This window comes from Equus przewalskii, chromosome 24 (genome assembly GCF_037783145.1).
Source record: "Equus przewalskii isolate Varuska chromosome 24, EquPr2, whole genome shotgun sequence".
Classification (NCBI taxonomy): domain Eukaryota; kingdom Metazoa; phylum Chordata; class Mammalia; order Perissodactyla; family Equidae; genus Equus; species Equus przewalskii.
In genome coordinates this window covers 12,795,208-12,814,967 of record NC_091854.1, presented here as the reverse complement: position 1 = coordinate 12,814,967, position 19,760 = coordinate 12,795,208, and the positions used below count along the sequence as shown (strand labels likewise).

The window sequence follows — 19,760 nt, the reverse complement described above, 5'->3', positions numbered from 1 at the left end:
AAGATATGAGACCTCAGTTAACGCATTCCGGGTATTATAAAAGCTTTTCATTTTATTAGATGTTCACAAGTCAAATACTCACATTTTCAAAACTCACCTCTTCAATAGTGTCCTTAAATAATGGCAAAAGTAATTCTACAGAAAAGGTTGCCAACTCAGCTTCCTTAAATGTTGCTTCCAATTCAGTCTTTTCATTTAGGATGTCCTGCTTTAGGCTAATTACATATGCACAAATAAAATTTAAGTTAAATCTGACATATAAACTAGTTATACTTTTTATGCAACTATAGCATACTTTGACTAAATATTATAGTTCCATAAACTGTTGTGCAAAATGTAACAGTAAATTGTCACTGAAACTGTATGAATTTTTTTCTATACATCCACATTTTTTCTACACTTACTATACATGGGAAAACAGTTTTTAAAATTTTAAAATATGTAAAACACAAACCCAATAGCAGTGTTTCATGTGCTATTTGACAATTATTCAATATCCCTTGTCTGGTTGGTAAACGATTTGTTTAAATGTGTATATGCATTTTTTTCTTCCCTTCCTTCTTCCTTACTCCAAACCGAAAAGATTTGTTTTTCTAAATCCTAGTCTCAAATCCTTTCTTGAAATTTAACTGTTTTTCACAAAAAAATTTCCTCTAGAAGAACGAATAAGCTAAACAAATGGAACAAAAAAAAACCTAAAGCTCTCCAGGTGTCTAAAAGGCCTTCACATTCGACTTTAGGATACATTATCATTCAGAACAAAACTGGTATTTGCCATCTTGATTATGTTTTACCTAGACACTATTGTGTAACACTGTAAGATACATTTCTTTTTTTTGGCCACATTTTTACATCCTGAAATCAGGATGCTTCTTACAATCTTTGTCAGTCAGGAGGCAGTCCTGACCTGTCTTTCCTGCACAAAACCAAAACACACAGAATGGGCATCCAACGCTGTGGAGGATATCCCAGGGCTAGGGAGCAGCACCTTCCTAAGCCCTGGGAACGAAGGCTCCTAGAGAGGGGTTGAGGGAGTTGGTGAAGTAGGAATGTTTAGCAACATTCCAGAAGCAAGACTCCAATGTAGGCTTGCTGTATGTTGTAATTAAGAGCTCAGCATAGATAAGTTTTATTTCATTTAAAGATGCTCCTGAGAAATGCCATCTCACCAATACTCAATAGCAAGGACAACTCTGAGTCAAAGAATGACTCCAAAGAGTTGGACTTTGAGTATAAAGAAGTTTTGAGAATACCTTAACTAATTTATTTCACTCACATTTTATTTTTATATAAGTACAGAGTTATTTGGATTAAAAATCTATGTGTAATTATGTTTGAAGGAGCTTTTTCAAGATTTATAAATAAAATTTCAAGTGATGAGATATAATTTTGTCTTTAATTGGCAGCTCTTTTCTTTCTTTATGGAACATAATGGCTCATCAACAATTGATGGCGTCTGAGTGGTTATGTCAAATACTAGATTTGGTTCTTAAACACCACTGGCTTAAAGTGATGGGCCTAAGAAAATATTGACTATAAATGACACCAGTCCATTACTAAAAGCCAAGGGCAGAACATCAAAAATGATTATAGATGACAAAATATCATTTTCATTTATAACAAGCTAAATCAGAAGCTGGACTATACCATCCATACTGACAATAATGGTATTTTAAGATTGGCATTTTTGGGGGCAATGAGTCATATAAATAACAAGTGTTATTCTCCATACTAAAGAAGCAAAATATGATAGGTATTTGTTATACAGCAATACACCAAAGGACAGTGACTTATCACTTATTAACTACATTTCCAATATTCCAAAGTATTTATATTTTAATTTACCGTAAAAACCTTTATACATTACAAATTCTTAATAGGTAAGGTTTTCATTTTTAATTGCTTTCATTAAGATTCAAAAAAACTAGTCAAATTCTGCTAAGCGAGTATATTTGTAATCAGATTAAATAAATATATGAATTATTAGCTTTGAAGAAGATATTCTCAAAAGAATGCTGTATTTGATTCAAACAATTTACAATATGGACAAAACATGAAACTCTGAAATCAGAAAATGAGATATCCCCTGCTATTGTTGAGAATACCAGCAGACTTGACTTTCACTGGCGTGCTGTGGTAAATGTTCTTTCTCTCGTCTACTTTTAAAATGGGAAAACAGTTCTTCTGAATGACTTCCATCATTTGAGGGCTTCTCCATAAATTCACCAAATGGATTCATAGGTGGCTTCCACAACTTCTCCACATAAGCTGAAAGCTAGGAAATATTTTAGTAATTAAACATTATTTCAGTAAAGATTCTTTTTTTCTGTCATTATAAACAAAGATCCTAAAGATGTCTAAAAGAATATTTCACAGACAAAATTGAAATTATAACTGCTATTCATTGTGATATTAATGCAAACTAGTATCAAAATTGCATAGCACACCCATTCAACAATTTCCAAACACAGTTTCCAAAAGACCCACTATTGTCTACATAACCACAAGAATGTAGAAATTTTTATTAGTCTATTTCTTGTTTTTTTTTTTTTTGTCCTTTTTTTGCTTAAGGAAGATTGTTGCCAGTCTTCCTCTATTTTATGTGGGATGCCACCACAGCGTGGCTTGATGAGTGGTGCTAGGTCTGAGCTCAGGATCCGAACCTGCGAACCCAGGCTACTGAAGCACAGCATGCAAACTTAACCACTATGCCATTAGGCCAGCCCCATTATCAGTCTATTTCTTGAAGTATTATAGTATTACCTTAATCCAATCAGACTAGAAAATGGATATTAAAACTATGGGTTGATTATGGTCCTCAGTTTCAATAGATCCACCCAATAGGAAACGTACGCTACTTATGCCTAGAACAGTAGAAATTTAACATACTTTTGGAACTATCTGGCAAAAGTAGCTACAAAGAAAATAGGATATTCTTTTGAAAGTAAACCTTTCAAACTTAAATTCACTTATTCCTATTTCTGAGCTCAATCTGGGATATTCTTTGGTGATAAGGAATAGACAGATGATATTACTTCTAAATTTTACTAAATAATCTAATTGTTTTCACTCAAACTTGGAGATGTCACTTAAAAAATATGAATGTTTATGAATTTCTTCAAAACTGTTTCATTTTAAGTAATGAATTAGAGCTTTAGCGATCATTAAGACTGTATTTCACAAATCTAATACATGGTAATGTGTCTCCCTGACTTCATGTTTCTACAAAACTAAATGTTATATTTAAAGTTTCCGGCATTTTTTTCAGAGCTATTTTACCTCTTTGTAATTTATTTTCATATTTCTGTATTATAAAATACATATGTTTAAGAATTTTCAATACTTTAGGTAGATGCTGAAAATTATTCACAATATTTAATTAGCAATTCAGAAACCTTCCAAAGTGTCTGTAAAAATGTGTTTATTTTTGTCTGAAGGTTCTATATACTACAGAGACAAATATTTAGGATGTAGGCCAATGAAAAGTATGCTCATATTTTTGAAATACCAGCAACTCATGTCCAAAAGGAACTGCTGAATAACCTACAGATAATCTAGGATGATCTTCTTGAATACTACAAACATGTAACATCCGTTATTTGGACATAATATTTTGAGCTATCTGTAGTCTAGAAAAATTAAAAATATACAGATACACAAAATCAAATGGAAAACTAAGGGTGAAAAAGAAGATGTCTGGATAAGTCACTGCAATTGAGAGAACTGATTGGTTCAGCTGCAGTAGCCACCCCGCTCAGAAAGGGACAGGTATTTATCTTTCATCCATTCAGTTGTTTAAATATTTGTCTTTCTGTACACTAGAATCTCAATAAAGAATGTCTTACTGATATTTGAATCCTCAGCACCTATAAGCCTTGTAAGAGCTGAGTAATACCTGAAGGAGAGGACTCAAGGCTTAGAGCAGCTAACGAATATGATGAATGAACACTGCTGCTTTTTAGTCATCCCTTGATTCATCATTAGAAGAAAAATGGCTCCTATATTTGGAATAAAAGCTCAAAAATCATTGTGAGAGGATAAGGATCCTCAATTTGTAGAAAATATTTTATGAGATAAGACTCAATTTGGTATCAGTATTTTAAATCAGTTCTAACTTGCCTTTGTGGACTACTGCCAGCTACATATACAATTCTTCTAAAAAGTTTGTCACAAGATAAAATCATACAACATTTTTCTGCTTCATCACCCAAAATAAGTAACTGTGTCTTATCTTAAAGGGTAAACAAATAAAATTAACAAAGTGGAAAAACATGGATGTTAGTGATTCTTCAAAACACGAAGCAGAGCACTATATAAATCAAGTCTCAGATATTTCCATGGAAATTATTAGCAATCATATTCTTACAATCTAGAAATATTTTCCAGGATAAAGATTGTTCAGAAGTTTCAAGGCTCTGTACTATTTTCGTGTTGTGACAATACTATAATCAAAAGCATATGTGTGCTGAACAATGTAATAATTTTCTTTAGCTTAAAAAAATCCTGCCTTTATAAAAAATGCTATATTTTAGTCAACGAAATGTATTCTTGTATGGAAAAGCAGATATTTCACAAGAAAATGTTTTCAATTATGTAGAATAAACTGCCAGTTGACAAATGTATTACATTTTTGTACAACTTGTTAGTGGTGAAACAAAGACACATTTTCCACACACATACTTAATGATCAAATCCAAGATGACCAATTTTAAAATACTTTAAATGTTTAAAGAATTAAATTTCCTATACAGAGATGACTTTACCAGTTCCCTCCCCAAGAGGCATGTACTTAAAGCTTCTTCCAAGAGTGGTCATGGGCTTATGCTGATCCCGTTACACTCACTAAACTATGTTCAACTTTGGCCCACAACAAGCGTTTGGGGGATGGCTGTTCAGGGACCATGATGCTGGCCATGGTCAGAGAAAAGAAAGATCACAGTCCATGACCCTCCTTAGCACCTAGATTGTTCTAAGTAAACTAACCAGCTGCAGACAAATATGTATCTAAAATTAATCTCTCTGAAGAGAAAAGCATATGAATCTCACAGGTTTCAATTTGTTTTGCCAAACACTAATTCTTGGAAAATTAGCTCCCTATGGCTTCAAACAAAAGCACAGAGTTCTACTGAGAAATTCATCATGAAATATTCAGCAAGGAACACAAAGCAGATGCAGTAATGCTGCGCACTCCTCTCACTATTCCAGACACTAGCCAAAAATTCACTAGAGAAATAATTGTACGGCTTTTGAGACTCCAAAATGAAAAAATTGTATAGAAAATTTGGAAATAGGTAAAAAGTAAAAAAAAAAACACAGGTGGAAAATAGATCTCACCAGTAAAAGTTACCAAAATTGGAGAAAACATGTTCTGATATAGAGAGGTTAACTTAGATAAATAATTAGCTAAAGCTTCTCTCCAATGAATACAGAGAAAAAGAAATTTAAATTTAAAAGACCGTTGCAGATTGGATAATATGGAGAAAAAAGTCGACAGCAAGTGACTGATACGTAAATACAGGATATCTACTTCAAGGCCCAAGTTCCCCTCCTGCCCAAAATAGTCCCCTGATTGCTCCAGCGCACCAAGAACCCTAAACATCTAATAGTATTTTCAGCATCACACAGTTGAGAATTTAATTACTCCATAAATGCTCATATTTTAGTTTTCTTTTAAACTTGCTACTAAATCTGTGGGGGCAAATATCATACCCATCATCCTTTGCCCTCAAAACACAGTGAACACAGTGAGGGCATAGGTTCGGTTCTAACAGACAACTTAGGGTGACCAAATAATTTATTGTTTAAACTGGGACAATCACCCAGAAGAAGAGTGGACCAAAGACATCCAGAATATTGCCTAATCACAAAATTAGCATCCTTTACCACATAAACATAAAGCATCGTCCTTTCCTTCAACATGAGGACAACAGCCGCCATTTATTAACAGAGCACTGACTGATCTTATAAACACCACCTCACAAAAAGCCTTATGAGTTTGTTATTAACATCTAAAAGCTACGGATGAGGAAACCAAGTCTTAGAAAGGTTAAGGAGCTTGCCCATGATTACAAGTAAGGAAGTGGTGAAACTCAGTTTTGAACCAAAAGTCATCAGATATTAAAATATAAATGAATATAAGAATCTACACAACATACAAACTTGCTTCGATTCACCCAGGTTTTAACAACACTCTTACCGATTCGATTTATACTCCAAAAATGAAAACTGTTCTGTGCAAGGAAATGGAGGATGAATAAGATTGAGCTCCTTGAAGGCACAGACTATTATTCTAAAGAGAGCAGACGGTGAACAGACCACTAAAATCCAGTGTGCTAAGGGGCTGTGACAGTGGACTCATGGGGTACCAGGAGAGCGTACAGGAGGATCCTAATGCCAACTGGCAGGATCCTGGGAGACTTCCCAGAGGACGTGGAACCTCAGTAGAGTCTTGCAGAACAAGTTTGAGCTTGGCAAAAGGGAACCGGAAAAGGCGCTTCAGGTAGAGGTACAGGACCAGCAAGAGCAAGGAATTGTGAAAGAACATGACTTGCAAGGGCAAGCGGCAAAAGATGAAACTGGACACTCTCAAAGCTGTCACTGTCTGCCAAGCTCAAGAGCTTAAATTTTCTCCCAAAGGTTAAGATAGACCATTAAATAATGTTAAGCAGAGGAATAACAGCTCAGAAGTGCATTTTTAAAAGATAAATCCAGTGCTAGTTTGGAGAATGGGCGAGGCATATGGAGAGGAGGAGGGTAGAAGCAGCGAAACTAGTTACTAGGGTCCCAGAGAGATGAAATTTCAACATTCTTTTCCTATAAAAAATTTTGAAGGAATCAAATAAATGCTGTTTCCACTGGTGATAAAAACAATGAAGGAATGAGAATTAAAACGCCAGAATAAAAAGAGATCAGTACTGAAAGAAGTGATCAAATATAACACCTCATTTACCCATGACCATATGAATGGATTGCTCCCCATATAAATTCCACATAATAATAGCTTATCCGTTTAAGTACCAATATTAACTTAGACCAGTTTGAAAAAAACCTTTTAAAAATATTTCTTCCTTCCTTCTTAATCAGAGCATAGACAGACTGAAGATAATTTAACCATACCTTGATGATCCAGAGGCAGCACATTAAAACGAAAGAATATTGGGCCAGACTCATCCATTCTTAGTCTTTATGAGTCACCTGACATGGACAACCCTTAGCCACAAGGAGCCTAGGTTTTCTCTTCTACAAAATGAGAACAATTTTGCAAGCCAAAGCTGCGGTGAGGTTTCAACAGAAAGAAGTAGAAGCACTTACAGGTGGGGTTTTTTGTTTATTTATTTTTTTTAATTTAGGGCCCCTTTGGCTCACTCTATTGGAGCTGCTTTCCGACCAGGTCTTCTCTTTAAAATTTTTCATTTCTTTAAAAAAAAAAAATCCTGAGTCAATCACCATTCCTGAAATTACCTGCAGACCTGAGTTATTCGTATAGAACCAACTCTTATCTTCAAAACAACACTTTCAAGAGGTATTCTTTGCAGAATTGTTACAAAGCATCTTCAGCGTAGTCATAAATTGACAGTACTACTAAACCAAAGCCCAGGGGAAAACAATCATTGACCTCCAACAGAAGTGTGCCCAGTGGGTAAATGTTATTTCAACCTTATAGCTATACCCAACTCTTTGGGTCTCATTCATTTGCACAGACCAAGCACAATGAATAAGAGCAATAGAAACAAAGCCATTTGCTCATACCTTTGGGGGTCTGGGATACAAAAACTATGTTATTAATACACACCAATTGTGAAAATAGGAGAGAAAGAGAAGCAAAAAATGGATATCCAGCTGTTATTACGAACATGAGCATGACATTCTTATTGCAAGCAGAAAGGTATCAAACTAATTCTAAAAGCAGAGAGCCTTTCTGTGGTTTGTTCCTTTAACCACAACTAACCAAGCGGGGCTTAAAACCATTCCAAGAACCTCATTCATTGAGTAACACCTGAACCTGACCATGCCTGTCGCCGCAATACTTCAACCCCAACACCAGCCAGTCCGGCTATGGTCGTCTCAGTGAACAAGCACCGCTTAACTGACCACCCATCCGCAAAACCTAGCACTGCGTTTACTTAATCTCTTTTATTACAACCTCTCCAAAGTGACTATTATCGTCCTCATTTTACAGAACTGAAGCCAAGGTTAAGTGACCTGCCCAAGGCCACACAGCTGGTTCACTGGCAGAGCCAAGACAGAACCCAAGTCGGCCTCCCGCCAAGGACTGAAGGGGTCTCCTATAGAGGCTGGCACCTAGAAGGAGTCCGGAGGAGTTATTTCCTGAGGTTTTCTGGAGTATTCTTCAAACATGGAGCCCCAGGGCCTACCACACTCTAGGATATTAGGTGGTGGGCACTTAAAAGCCAGCCGAGTACGAGAGCACGATTTCGCTATTTTGGAAAGGAATGCCGCCAGGCGCCGGGCCGGCCCGGTCAGGGCTCGGTTCTGAACAAGCCCACCTCGGCTAAGATCCGCCCTGCCGCCCCAGGGACCACCCCCTTCCTAAGAGTCCGGGCGCCGCGGCCTCGTTCTAGCCCAGGCCGTCGGTGTGGGGGAAGGGGAGGGTGCGGGCAGAAGGGGGCTGAGGTGTACTCCGGGCCTGCGCGAAGGGCTTCCACTTCCGGGACCCACGCCCCGCCCCGGGCCTCCGGGGGCGCCCCCGTAACCGGCCAAAGGCAGCCCAAGCTTCCCACACAGACCGCGCTCCCCGCCTAAGGCGCGCCTACGCCCCCGCCGCTGCATCAGCACGGCGCCGTGACGTCAGCCCGCCGCCGCTCCGCTATGAAAGGGGTCCGAGGGGCCGAAAGGGCTGAGGCTTCCAAACGTTAGCCGAAAGCCCGAAGGGCGTACCTGTGCTCTCCAGCCCTGGTCGGTCGGGAGGGAGCGGGACGCGGGGGGCAGTGCAGGGGGCAGAGCTAGGAAGGAAGCCGGATTCCTGGACCTGCTTGCGGCGGAAGGGGGCGCGCTAAAGTGCACCGGGAACAAAAGCAGACCTGGTAACCTGCGAGTGGCTTCTCTGGCAACGGGCGCCCCGCCCCTTCCGGCGCGGCGATTGGCCAGGTCGGGAAAGTGAGCGCCGGCGCCTGTTGCTATTGGCGGGAGTGAGGGGGCGGGGCCTGGGAGAGGCGCTTTGTCTCTTGCTTCTACGGATAAAGTTTTCTTCTGCAAACCTTTTGTTTTACGAAATGGGCAGTGCCTGTATGTAGTTAACGAGAATCTTACTTGTGCTCAACCAGAAAGGGAAATAAGACAGATAGATTCCGAATTTTTTGACACTTCGCCTGGAAGAGCCCTGGCTTTGCTTTTTAAAGGGGAGATTTGAAAAGGCGAAGGCAACTGCAAGAAACCTCGTTTTAGGTGTATGGGATTGCTCTTCAGCTGAGATCTTCCCCTGGGCCTCTCTTTGCTCCTGTTAAGTGAGGGAGCCGGAGGGTGATCGCCTTTCGGGTCTCAAATTCTTTGGATCTGTGCTATAGCCAGCTTGTATGGTTTATAAACTCCTGAACAAGACGAGATTTTTATTCGGAAAAGTAAAAAACTTTATCCAACGCCTCAACTTAATGTTCATGTTAAGAATCGTACGCCATTGTATCAAGTTCACAGATAGAGCAACTATCAACCGAGCAGTTAACCATGATGCACCTCCTGATTGATTTTACTAAGGAATAGTTTCCAGTGATGAGTCTAGCAATGCTTTTTCCAGCCCAGAACTGTGATTGTCCAGCAAAAAATTCCGGAGAGTTAAAAATTCATTCAACTGTTCTATATATGCAAATACTAAAAAGCCCAGGGGACTGAGGATTTAAGTACCTACTCGCACTGATGAGGGATTATGACCTCTAGCAGGCTAACTAACTTCTCTGGGCCAGTCTTCTCATAGTGGGTCCGGGCGTGGGGCTGGGGGTGTGTTGGCTGTTTAAGGGACAGGTGGAGTTGGGGCAAGGAACATAATTCTAAGGACCTTTTCCAGCACTAACCTAGGATCCCAGTTAACCTTGCTAACTTGTTATAATTAGAAATAATTGTACACGGACGTTAGGCTCCTCTTAGGAAAAATACTTAGTTTGATTAAATTGCATTGGTATTAGGTGTAACCACCTTTATAAGACATTCAAGAGGAAACATTCACAAAATCTCAAAGCCAGACTTCTTGAAAATAATCATATACGATTCTCATGTTGACCATTTTAACCGACTTGTCCAGGTAAAGTAAATATGGCATCCCTCATCCTCTGAATCTAACTGTTCCTGAAATCTGGTTGGATAGTCAAGTTTTGGATAGAAAAATCCGTTATTCCATTATTATTTAAGGAGAAAAAATAATGCATTCCAGCCCAACCCCAAACCCCCAGTTCTCCAAATATTATTAAACATTTGACCACCTATGAAACAATCCACCAAAGATTTCTGCATAATTTAAAGCAGGGGCCAGCATACTTTTTCTGTAAAGGGCCACATAGTAAATATTTTAGATTTTGTGGGCTGTACAGTCTCTGTCATACAGCTACTTAACTCTACCATTATTGTACAAAAGATGCCGTGGAGGATACATGAACACATGAGCTTGGCTGTGCTCCAATAAAACTCAATAGGTAGCAGGATTGGTGAGGCCACAGGACATAGTCTGCAGACCCTGATATAAATCATTTAAAATATCAAGTGCCTAATAAACATTGAATTCATTAGTGGTACATTTGTCTGTAGGATGCCACGATACAGTATTGGATGGAAATTGTGTTTCCCTTCCTCATGGTGACAAATATGTCTTATAATGTAAAAATAGCAAACAATGAAATAATAGGTTAAAGTTACCTGATGAATACAAATAGTACTTAGCAAAATAAAAAAGCAATTTAAAAAATGGTTTGGTGTCATGGTTAACTGTTTCCGAAGATGGCCTCCAAACAATTCTCATTGCTGTACACACATCAAAAGTGGAGCCTATTTCTCCTCCTCTTGGATTTGAACAATAAATATGGTGAAAGTGATCTTAGACCAGTTCCAGACCTGGCCTCAGGAGACCCAGTAGGTCTCTTGGACGTTTAAAATGTGACTAGTCTGAATTGAGATTTGTTGTAAGTGCAGAATATACACCGATTTTGCATATGCAAAAGAATGTAAAATGTCTTAATTTTTATAATGATTACATGTTGAAATGATAATACTTTGGATATATTGAGTTAAGATATATTAATAAAATTTAATCTTGCCTATTTCTTTTTACTCTTTTGAATGTGGCTACTAGAAAATTTTGAATTACGTTTATGGCTCACATTGTATTTCCACTGGGTGGTGCTGGTCTAGAGGTATAAAGAAGTAATAGTGAATTATAAGAAGAATCAGCAACTCCTTACAAGGAGTAAGGAGATGAAGTTATTTCAGAATTTTCAGAGAAGACAAGACCAGCCTTAAAAGACAAGAAAGGAGTTCTTCAGAAAGCAAAAAGCTCTGTAGGGTCTGTCTATCAAGATGATAGAATTATCCTAGTCCACCCAAACAGCTCCATTATAATTCTCAAGATCCAACTCCTTCTCAGTCAATGCATTAATTGTTCACCTAAAAGACCTGGTGAGTCTGTTTATTCAGGTTTCTTTGTAATTCAGCTGTGCACAGGATTAATAGTTGATTGGATATATCATCCTTGCAAACCATAGAGATATCTTTTTAAGGCAATATAGAAGCTCTCTGGACCTCTGAGCTTATTACATTTTTCTTTAAGCATCTTAGTGCAGTTAAAAATAGCAAACCCACCCCACAATTCCTGTATTCTTCACTTCTGCCATTCTCATCAAAGGCTTGCCTCCCAAACTACATACTTAATCCCTGATGACTACAGACCATTTTTAAGTCAAGGTATAATTTGCATTCAATAAAGTGCACAGATATTAAATGTTCAGAATATGAGTTTTGACGACTATATACAGCCAAGAAGCCACTACCTAAAACAAGATCTAGAACATTTACACGAACCCAGAAAGTTTATTTGTATTCCTTTCCAGTCCATTAAGCAAAACTATCTTCACCACCCTCACACACACACGCATACACACACCAAGGCAATCACTTTCTAATTTGTCACTTGAGGCTAATTTTACCTATTCTTGATCTTCCTATAAATGGAATTCCTATAAACTATACAATATATATTTTGTGGCTGGCTCCTTTCACTCAATATATATATTTTTAGATTTCTACATGTTGTTGCATATGTCAGTAGTTTATTCTTTTTGTTGCTGAGTAGTATTCAGTTGTATAAATATACCGTAATTTGTTTATCAGTTCTCCTGTTGATAGACATTTAGGTTGTTTGCAGGTTTTGGTTATTGTGAATAAGGCTGCTATGAACATTCTTTTTTTTTTTTTTTGGTGAGGAAGATTGTCCCTGAGCTAACATCTGTGCCAATCATCCTCTATTTTGCATGTGGGATGCTTCCACAGCATTGGTTGATGAACGATGTGTAGGTCTGTGCCCAGGATCTGAACCTGCGAACCCGAGGCCACTGAAGCAGAGCATTCAAACTTAACCACTATGCCACTGGGCCAGCCCTGCACATTCTTGTAAAAGACATTTTATGACCATATATTTTCATTTTCTTACCTATAAGTTGAATTGCTGGGTCACGGGATATACACATCCTTGACTTTATAAGAAAATGCTACTTCCATACATACATACCAGCAATGTATGACAGTGCCAGTGGGTGTAAGGTGGCATCTCACTGTGATTTTAATTTACATTTCTCTGATAGCTAATGATGTTGAGCAATATACATATTGACCATATGTCTATCTTTTATGAAGTGCTGTTCAAGTCTTTTGCCCATTTTTGTGTTGTCTTTTTATTATTGATTTGTATTTTTCTTTATATAAAGTTCTTTATATTTTCAGAAAAATCTTTTTGTCGAATGTGTTTAATGGGTATTTTCTCCCAGTTTATATCTTGCCTATTCATTTTCTTAATGATGTCTTTTGATGAGCAAAAATTTTAATGTTGATACAATCCAATTCATCAATATTTTTCCTTTTATAGTTTTGTGCTTCACAACTCCACATTTGTGAAGATATTGTATGTTTTCTTCTAGAAGTTTTACAATTCTAAGCTTTTATATTTAAATGTACGATCCATCTTGAATTCATTTTTTGTCAGCAATGAAGTAGGGGTTAAGGTTTACTTTGTTGTACACAGATATCCAATTGTTCCACCTTTTATTTAAAGGACTTTCTTTTCCACATTGAATTAACTTAGTGCTTTTATTAAAAATGATTAGACTGTATATGTGTGGGTATACTTCTCGACTTTCCATTCTATTCTAATAACCTACAATCTAAACATATGCCACCTTTACATTCTCTCAATTTCTGTAGTTTTGTATAAGTCTTAAAATTAGGTGGACTCTGTTTACCAACAAGGATGGTTGTCCACAGGTTATGTCATACAAGGACTGAGCAAAGTCTTAGGGAACAGACAGGCATTACTTTTACTAGATAGTGTTAGCAGGTATCTTAGTCAGTTCGGGCTGCTATAACAAAAATACTATAGACTGGGTGTCTTAAACAAGAGAAAGTTATTGTTGACAGTTCCAGAGGCTGGGAAGTCCAAGATCAATATGCCTGGTGAGGGCCCTCTTCCTGGTTTGCAGATGAACGAATGCCTTTTTTGCTGTATCCTCACATAGGAGAGAGAGACAGGAAGCAAGCTCTCTCACGTCTCTTCTCATGAAGGCACTAATCCCATAATAGGGGCTCCACCCTCATGACCGAACTGCCTCCCAAAGGCCTCATCTCCAAATACCATCACACTGAGGATTAGGGTTTTAACATGAAGTTTGAGAGAACACAGACATTTAGTCTATAGCCGTGGGCAACATGCCACCTGTTGTTGAAAGGAGGTGCTTACCAGAAACCACCCAGAAAGGCAGCTATCCCAGTTCTGCACTAACTAACTAAACCATTGGAAATTGGGCTGGGCATAGGCATTGGGTGAGGTTGAAATGGATTGTTACAATAACGTAGTGATTAGCAGCAAGGGCTGTGGAACCGTACCAACCTGTATTCATTTTTTCTAGCTACAAGTCTTGGGCAAGTTACTTTACTTCTCTAAGCCTTGTTTTTCTTTTTTAAAAAAAGAAGAAGAATTCCACCTATCTGATAGAATTGTTGTGATGATCAGCTTCATATTTGTAGAACACAGAGCCCTGTCTCTGATAAATTTTAAGTGCCTTATCAGTGGTAGGTATTAGTAAACAATGATTGTTTTAAGGTTCAAAACACATGACATAAAATCAAGAATGATTATCTCTCTCTTTTCTTTTTGACATTTTTTTAAGAAACATTTTTAGGTTCACAGCAAAATTGAGGGGAACGTACAGAGATATACCATATATGCCTACCCCCACACATGCATAGCCTCCTCCATTATCAACATCTCCCACCAGATGGAACATTTGTTACAGTTGATGAACCTAGATTGACACATCATGATCACCCAGAGTCCATTATTTACATCAGGGTTCACTCTTAGTGTTGTGCATTTGACAGGTTTGGACAAATATATAATGACATGGAGTCACCATTGTGGTACCTTGCAGAGTACTTTCACTGCCCTAAAAATCCTCTATGCTTTGTCTATTTCATCTCTCCCTCCTCCCAAACTCCTAGCAACCACTGATCTTTTTACTGTCTCCATAGTTTTGCCTTTTCCAGCATGTCATATAGTTGGAATCATACAGTATGTAGCCTTTTCAGATTAGCTTCTTTCACTTAGTAATATGCAGTCAAGTTCCTTCCACGTTTTTTCATGGCTCGATAGCTCCTTTCTTTTGAATGTTGAACGATATTCCATTGTCTGGATGTTCCACAGCTTATTTATCCATTCACCTACTGAAGAACATCTCAGTTATTTCCAAGCCTTGGCAATTACGAATAAAGCTGCTATGAACATCCATGTGCAGGTTTTTATGTGGACATAAGTTTTCAGGTCTGGGTGAATACTAGGGAGAGGCATTGCTGGATCTGATTATCTTTTTTCATCTATATATTTTCCACAGAAGTTGTAGTCTGCAGACAGGAGCTTTTTCAAATACAGTAATAGCATATATGAATCTACTTTTCCCTCTAAACCACAAATGATTCCAGTAATTACCATAACCTGCAAAAATCCAGAATGTTTGACCAGTTAAATAAACACTGTCAAATTTAGCCCAAGTTGTAGCCAGAAGCTGAAAGCACTTTTTGGCTGCCCTCCTCACCGTTCACCTGATGGCCGCAGAGGCTCCTTCAGCTCCTGGCACTATACTAGGAGGAAAGAGTAGGGTTGTCCTGGACATTTCTCTTTTTTCCAAGGAGGAAAATCTTTTCTATAAACCAGCTCAACACCCCCACCTGCTTCTCCTCCGCCTCCCTCCTGCCTGTGGACTACTCCTTAGATTATTGGCTGCGATCAGGTCGCATACTTATGCCCTAACATGAGGGGGGCATGGAAAAGTGATAATCAAAACTGAGCATTTTTGACCTCTGTCATGGAAGATGGGTTCTGCCAGCAAGGAAGAGCAGTAGGCTGACTATTGGGTAGGCAACTAACAGTGCCGAAGCAGGTGCCACACGCACCACAGAAAGGTCATAATTAATATGGATTAATATTTATTAAACTCTTACTCTGACGTAGACATGGTTTTAATCACTGTTTATTAATAGTTTCATATACTAGTTTAATTTTACACCGATTTTACAGATGTAGAAACTGAGGCATAGAGACGTTTAATAACTTACCTAAGGCCCTGCAGCCAGTAAGAGGCAGAGCTGGGATTCCAATCCAGGCAGTCTGACTTCAAAGTCCGGTCACTTAACCATTTAAACCACTGCTTCTATGTGATTATTGCAAGGCAGGGTTAAAGGTGAATGCCAATAAAAAATTATATAATTGAAAATAGAAGTGGCAGAAAATTTTAACATATTCTTAGACTCTGGAATTTTAAAATTTTGACTTTAGTCCATTCTTAAGTAATCTACAATGTGTGTAATTGCTGTAATCTACATTGCTGTAATCTTCATTGCTGTAATCTACATTGCCGTAATCTACATTATGATAACTCATCCAAGCAGAGATAAAACACGTATGTGATATAATGACATTTAGGATAAATTATGACACGTTAAATAGATAATGTTCATTCCTCTATTCTTGGTTGAAAAAGGCAAAAATGCTCCCTGAAAAGTTTCTTTTAAAAAATTTGTTAGTTGCTCATAACCATTGCTTTTAAAATACTCTTAATATTTTTATAATATGAATATTTGACCTTGCTAAAATGTGTCATCCATTGTACATTTTTTGTTTTTAAAATATTATATTTTTAGTAACCAATTATAGCATTATATTAAAGAACTGATTTATTTTTCCTTTTCCCTGGTTATGTAATTCTAAAGAATCCCTACTCAAAAATCATCCCATTACTTTCTAATAGAGAAAAAAATAAAAACAGCTATGTATTAAAAGATACATACTAATAATTTGTTTTAAAGAGGAGAAAATAGACATATGGGAGACACAGAAAGAATTGGTAACAAGGAAAAAGAAAGAGATCAAAGACGGTCTCAGTTTAAGCAGGGCCTTCACTGGGACTTTTGAGCAGGCCACAGCTAAAACTCTTGAAATAGTCACAATAGGAGGTTATTCAAGAAAACTGGGATCCAGGCAGGGTGTTAGGCTCTGTAGGATATGGGAAGAACTCTGGAACCTTGACTGTGCCCAGCCAGTTAAAGGAGAAATAGCAACTTTAGGAAATTGCCACGACTGTCACAAGAAAAGGAATGGGAGAAAAATAAATATTTTGTCTTTGAATTTAGAGGAGGAGAAACAGAAATGAGCTGGCATGGCTTTTGAAGCCAGCCAGGAAGACGAGCACCTAAGCCAGAGGAGTGTTTAAAAACTCTTACTGGTCAGAATTTCTGTCGGGGGGAACACTTCCTAAATAAACGTCTGAGGCTGGAGGGGAGCCCTTCTAACCCTGCCTGGTTTCTGGGGGTGCCAAGGACTCAGAGGAGCAGGGCACTGGCTCTGTCTGAGGCCAGGCAGGGATTTTTGTTGTTGTTGCTTAGTGGGTTAATTTTGTTCTTGAAAGTTAGGAAAAGAGAGAAAAGAAGTGAGGTGAAGATTTCTCAAAATAGAAAGAGGCTGAGGGAACTTGGGGACCAAGGGAGCTCCACATTTTGTGGGAAATTATTTAAAGAATGCTAATGCCTTCAGTGACTGGTAAAAGTTTTGTTTTATTTTTTCTGTGACTCATACCTCTTTAGCTACCTCTATGAACTCTTCAATGAAGCCTAAATTGTTCACAAACACAATATGTACGTGTTTCTTTGGAAAACTCAAAACACTCAAAACGCTACATATGAGACAGTATAGTCTCAGCACAGAAGCAGCACATGTGGATCTAGGAAAGAGGAGTTTTAAGATGTCCAGTGTTGGGGCCCGCCCAGTGATGCAGTGGTGAAGTTCTTTGTTCTGCTCTGGCGGCCCAGGGTTTGCAGGTTTGGAACCCCAGGCGCAGGACCTACACACCACTCGTCACGTGATGCTGTGGTGGCGTCCCACATACAAAGTAGAGGAAGATTGGCACAGATGTTAGCTCAGGGACAATCTTCCTCTCCAGTATATATATATACTGGACCAGTGTCCAGCTAGTTGCAGAAATCTAGAAGGAGGGCTTGGTCTTCCATAGGCGATGGAATTGACATAGAAAAAAAGCCAATTATATGTAGATCTCTGAGGAATAAGGGCCCCAGCTGACAATAACTGATAATTATATTAATAATAATGACTATAGCTACCATTTTTGGACCAGTTACAGAGGCACAGAGAACCATGGCCTTATCTTATAAACTTAAACTTGGACTATATTTTTACATTATTTGACGACAGACAACTACAGATCTCAAATTATTTTCATGTCATTGTTTCTCACTTTCTCTCTTCTGTTGTCAGTCAGAATTGTGCTAGGCACTTCTGGGAAGGTGAGGAAGTATTCCTTGCTTCCTCTTTTAATAAGCTTACAAGCCGAAGGGCTTTTATTTCACCCTCTCAGCAAAAATGTTTGATAGAGAGAGGAATGGAAACCCCTAGAAAGCTGAAAGAAGGCTAAAAGAAGATAGTCAAAACTGCTGTCTGAGATCTGTCCATCTCCACTGTTTCACCTGCATTCAGCAAGAACTCCCTCACTGACCCCTGCTTCCACCCGTGGCCTCCTCACAATAAAGAAGTCTGAAAGTCAGAACGTGTCACTCCTCCACATCCACCACTGGTTTCCCATTTCACAAGTAAACTACAGCCTTTGCCATGAGCTGCAAGCCTTATGTGATCTGTGTGCTAGACAAGGCCTCCATGCCACAGCTGCCTCCTGTCCAGGGACTCTCCATGGCCTCTCTGACCACTCTCTCCTGTGCTCACTCCACTCCAGGCACCCTCCAGCCTCAAGGGCTTCCCACTTGCTCTTCTCTCTGCCTGCACTATTTCTTTCTCAGGTATTTGCATTTCCCTTGCTCCTGATAATCTTATCTGTGAGACCTTCCCCGATCACTGATGCAAAATAGCAAACCCCAACCTCCACCCTCTTGTTGCCTCTCTCCCTTCCCTGATTTCTTAGTCTCCATACCACTCTCACTAGATACCCCATTATATTTGTCTGTTGTCTCTCTCCCTTCTCAAGAATGTCAACTCTGTCAGCACAGGGATGTGATCCTGTGTCATTCACTCATGCCCAGCACTTAGACCACTGCCTGGCATCCAGTAGGAACACAGTTTTAGATTTTTAACAGCTTTATTGAGGTATATTTGCCACAATTTTATTCTTGAATGAGTAAATAAATGAATGAGTAAGTGAAAAAAGAGTAAAAGTTAATGAAGCAGTCCCTGTTTGAATAAGGTACATCCTTGGGAATTACTTGCTTGAAGCTATATATTAGAGATCATTAAAGAAATCTTACCATGGCTCCCATAATGATCAGTGAAAAAATAGAGATTGAATTTGAGGCAGGGCCTTTAATAATAGAGAGGAGACTATGACTTTTAAGAATCTAAAACCTACATTTCCGTGTGTTGGTTTTTTTGAACTCTGTACTCTGTAGTTATTTCTTTACAAGGTATATTTAAACAATGGTGTCACCTTAAAAATGCACAATTAATGCAATGTTTTTCTCCTGAGTTCTGAAGAAAACACAGGCCTTTCCCATAAGAAGGTAAAAAAAAATATGTTTAAAGACTAGGTAGACTGCCTCTTTTCTGGTGTAAGGGCTGTAGTCATGAAGTAAATCCCCGGACACTCCCGGGAGCTCTTCTGATGCGGGCTACTGCAAGGGTGGCCCAAGGACCAGCAGCCTCAGCATCACCTGGGAGCTTGGTAAACGTGCAGAATATTGGCCTCACCTTGACCTACAGACTCAGAATCTGTATTCGAACAGGTGATTCTTAGGCACATTAAAGTTTGAAAAGCACTACTCTAAATAGCTTTTGGTGACTCTGAAAGGGAGGTGTGTGCCGGTGGATTCTGTCTGCGGAGAGTTCTGTCTGCGGAAATTCGGAGCCCCAGGTACCTGCACCCTGAGAACAGAAGGGGGAGCCCTAATCCCCCAAATGCCAGATCTTTCAACTGGTTGGAGTTGCTTCCTGTTCTTTGCAGGTCTGCTGGGTGAAATAGAGTCTTAGAAGCCGCAGAAGGAGC

The 19,760-nt window shown here is 38.7% G+C and overlaps 1 protein-coding gene across 28 annotated transcripts in view; it reads right to left on the bottom strand.

Moving 5' to 3' along the window:
* ODF2L (outer dense fiber of sperm tails 2 like) overlaps positions 1–9,106 on the bottom strand; it is a 62,183-nt gene extending 53,077 nt beyond the window's left edge. For 5 of the 28 annotated variants that reach the window (XM_070592559.1, XM_070592549.1, XM_008540805.2 and 2 more), the window contains exons 1-3: positions 8,899–9,106; positions 2,106–2,275; positions 98–215 (exon numbers count right to left, since the gene is read on the bottom strand). In XM_070592559.1, coding sequence (XP_070448660.1) covers positions 98–215; positions 2,106–2,239 — 252 coding nt within the window. In that variant the 5' untranslated portion in view covers positions 2,240–2,275; positions 8,899–9,106. Of the gene's footprint in view, positions 1–82; positions 216–2,105; positions 2,276–6,196; positions 6,418–7,116; positions 8,800–8,898 lie in introns of those variants that run through there. The other 23 variants (XM_070592548.1, XM_070592556.1, XM_070592543.1 and 20 more) reach the window with 16 other exon arrangements.
* Positions 9,107–19,760: the final 10,654 nt, after the last annotated feature.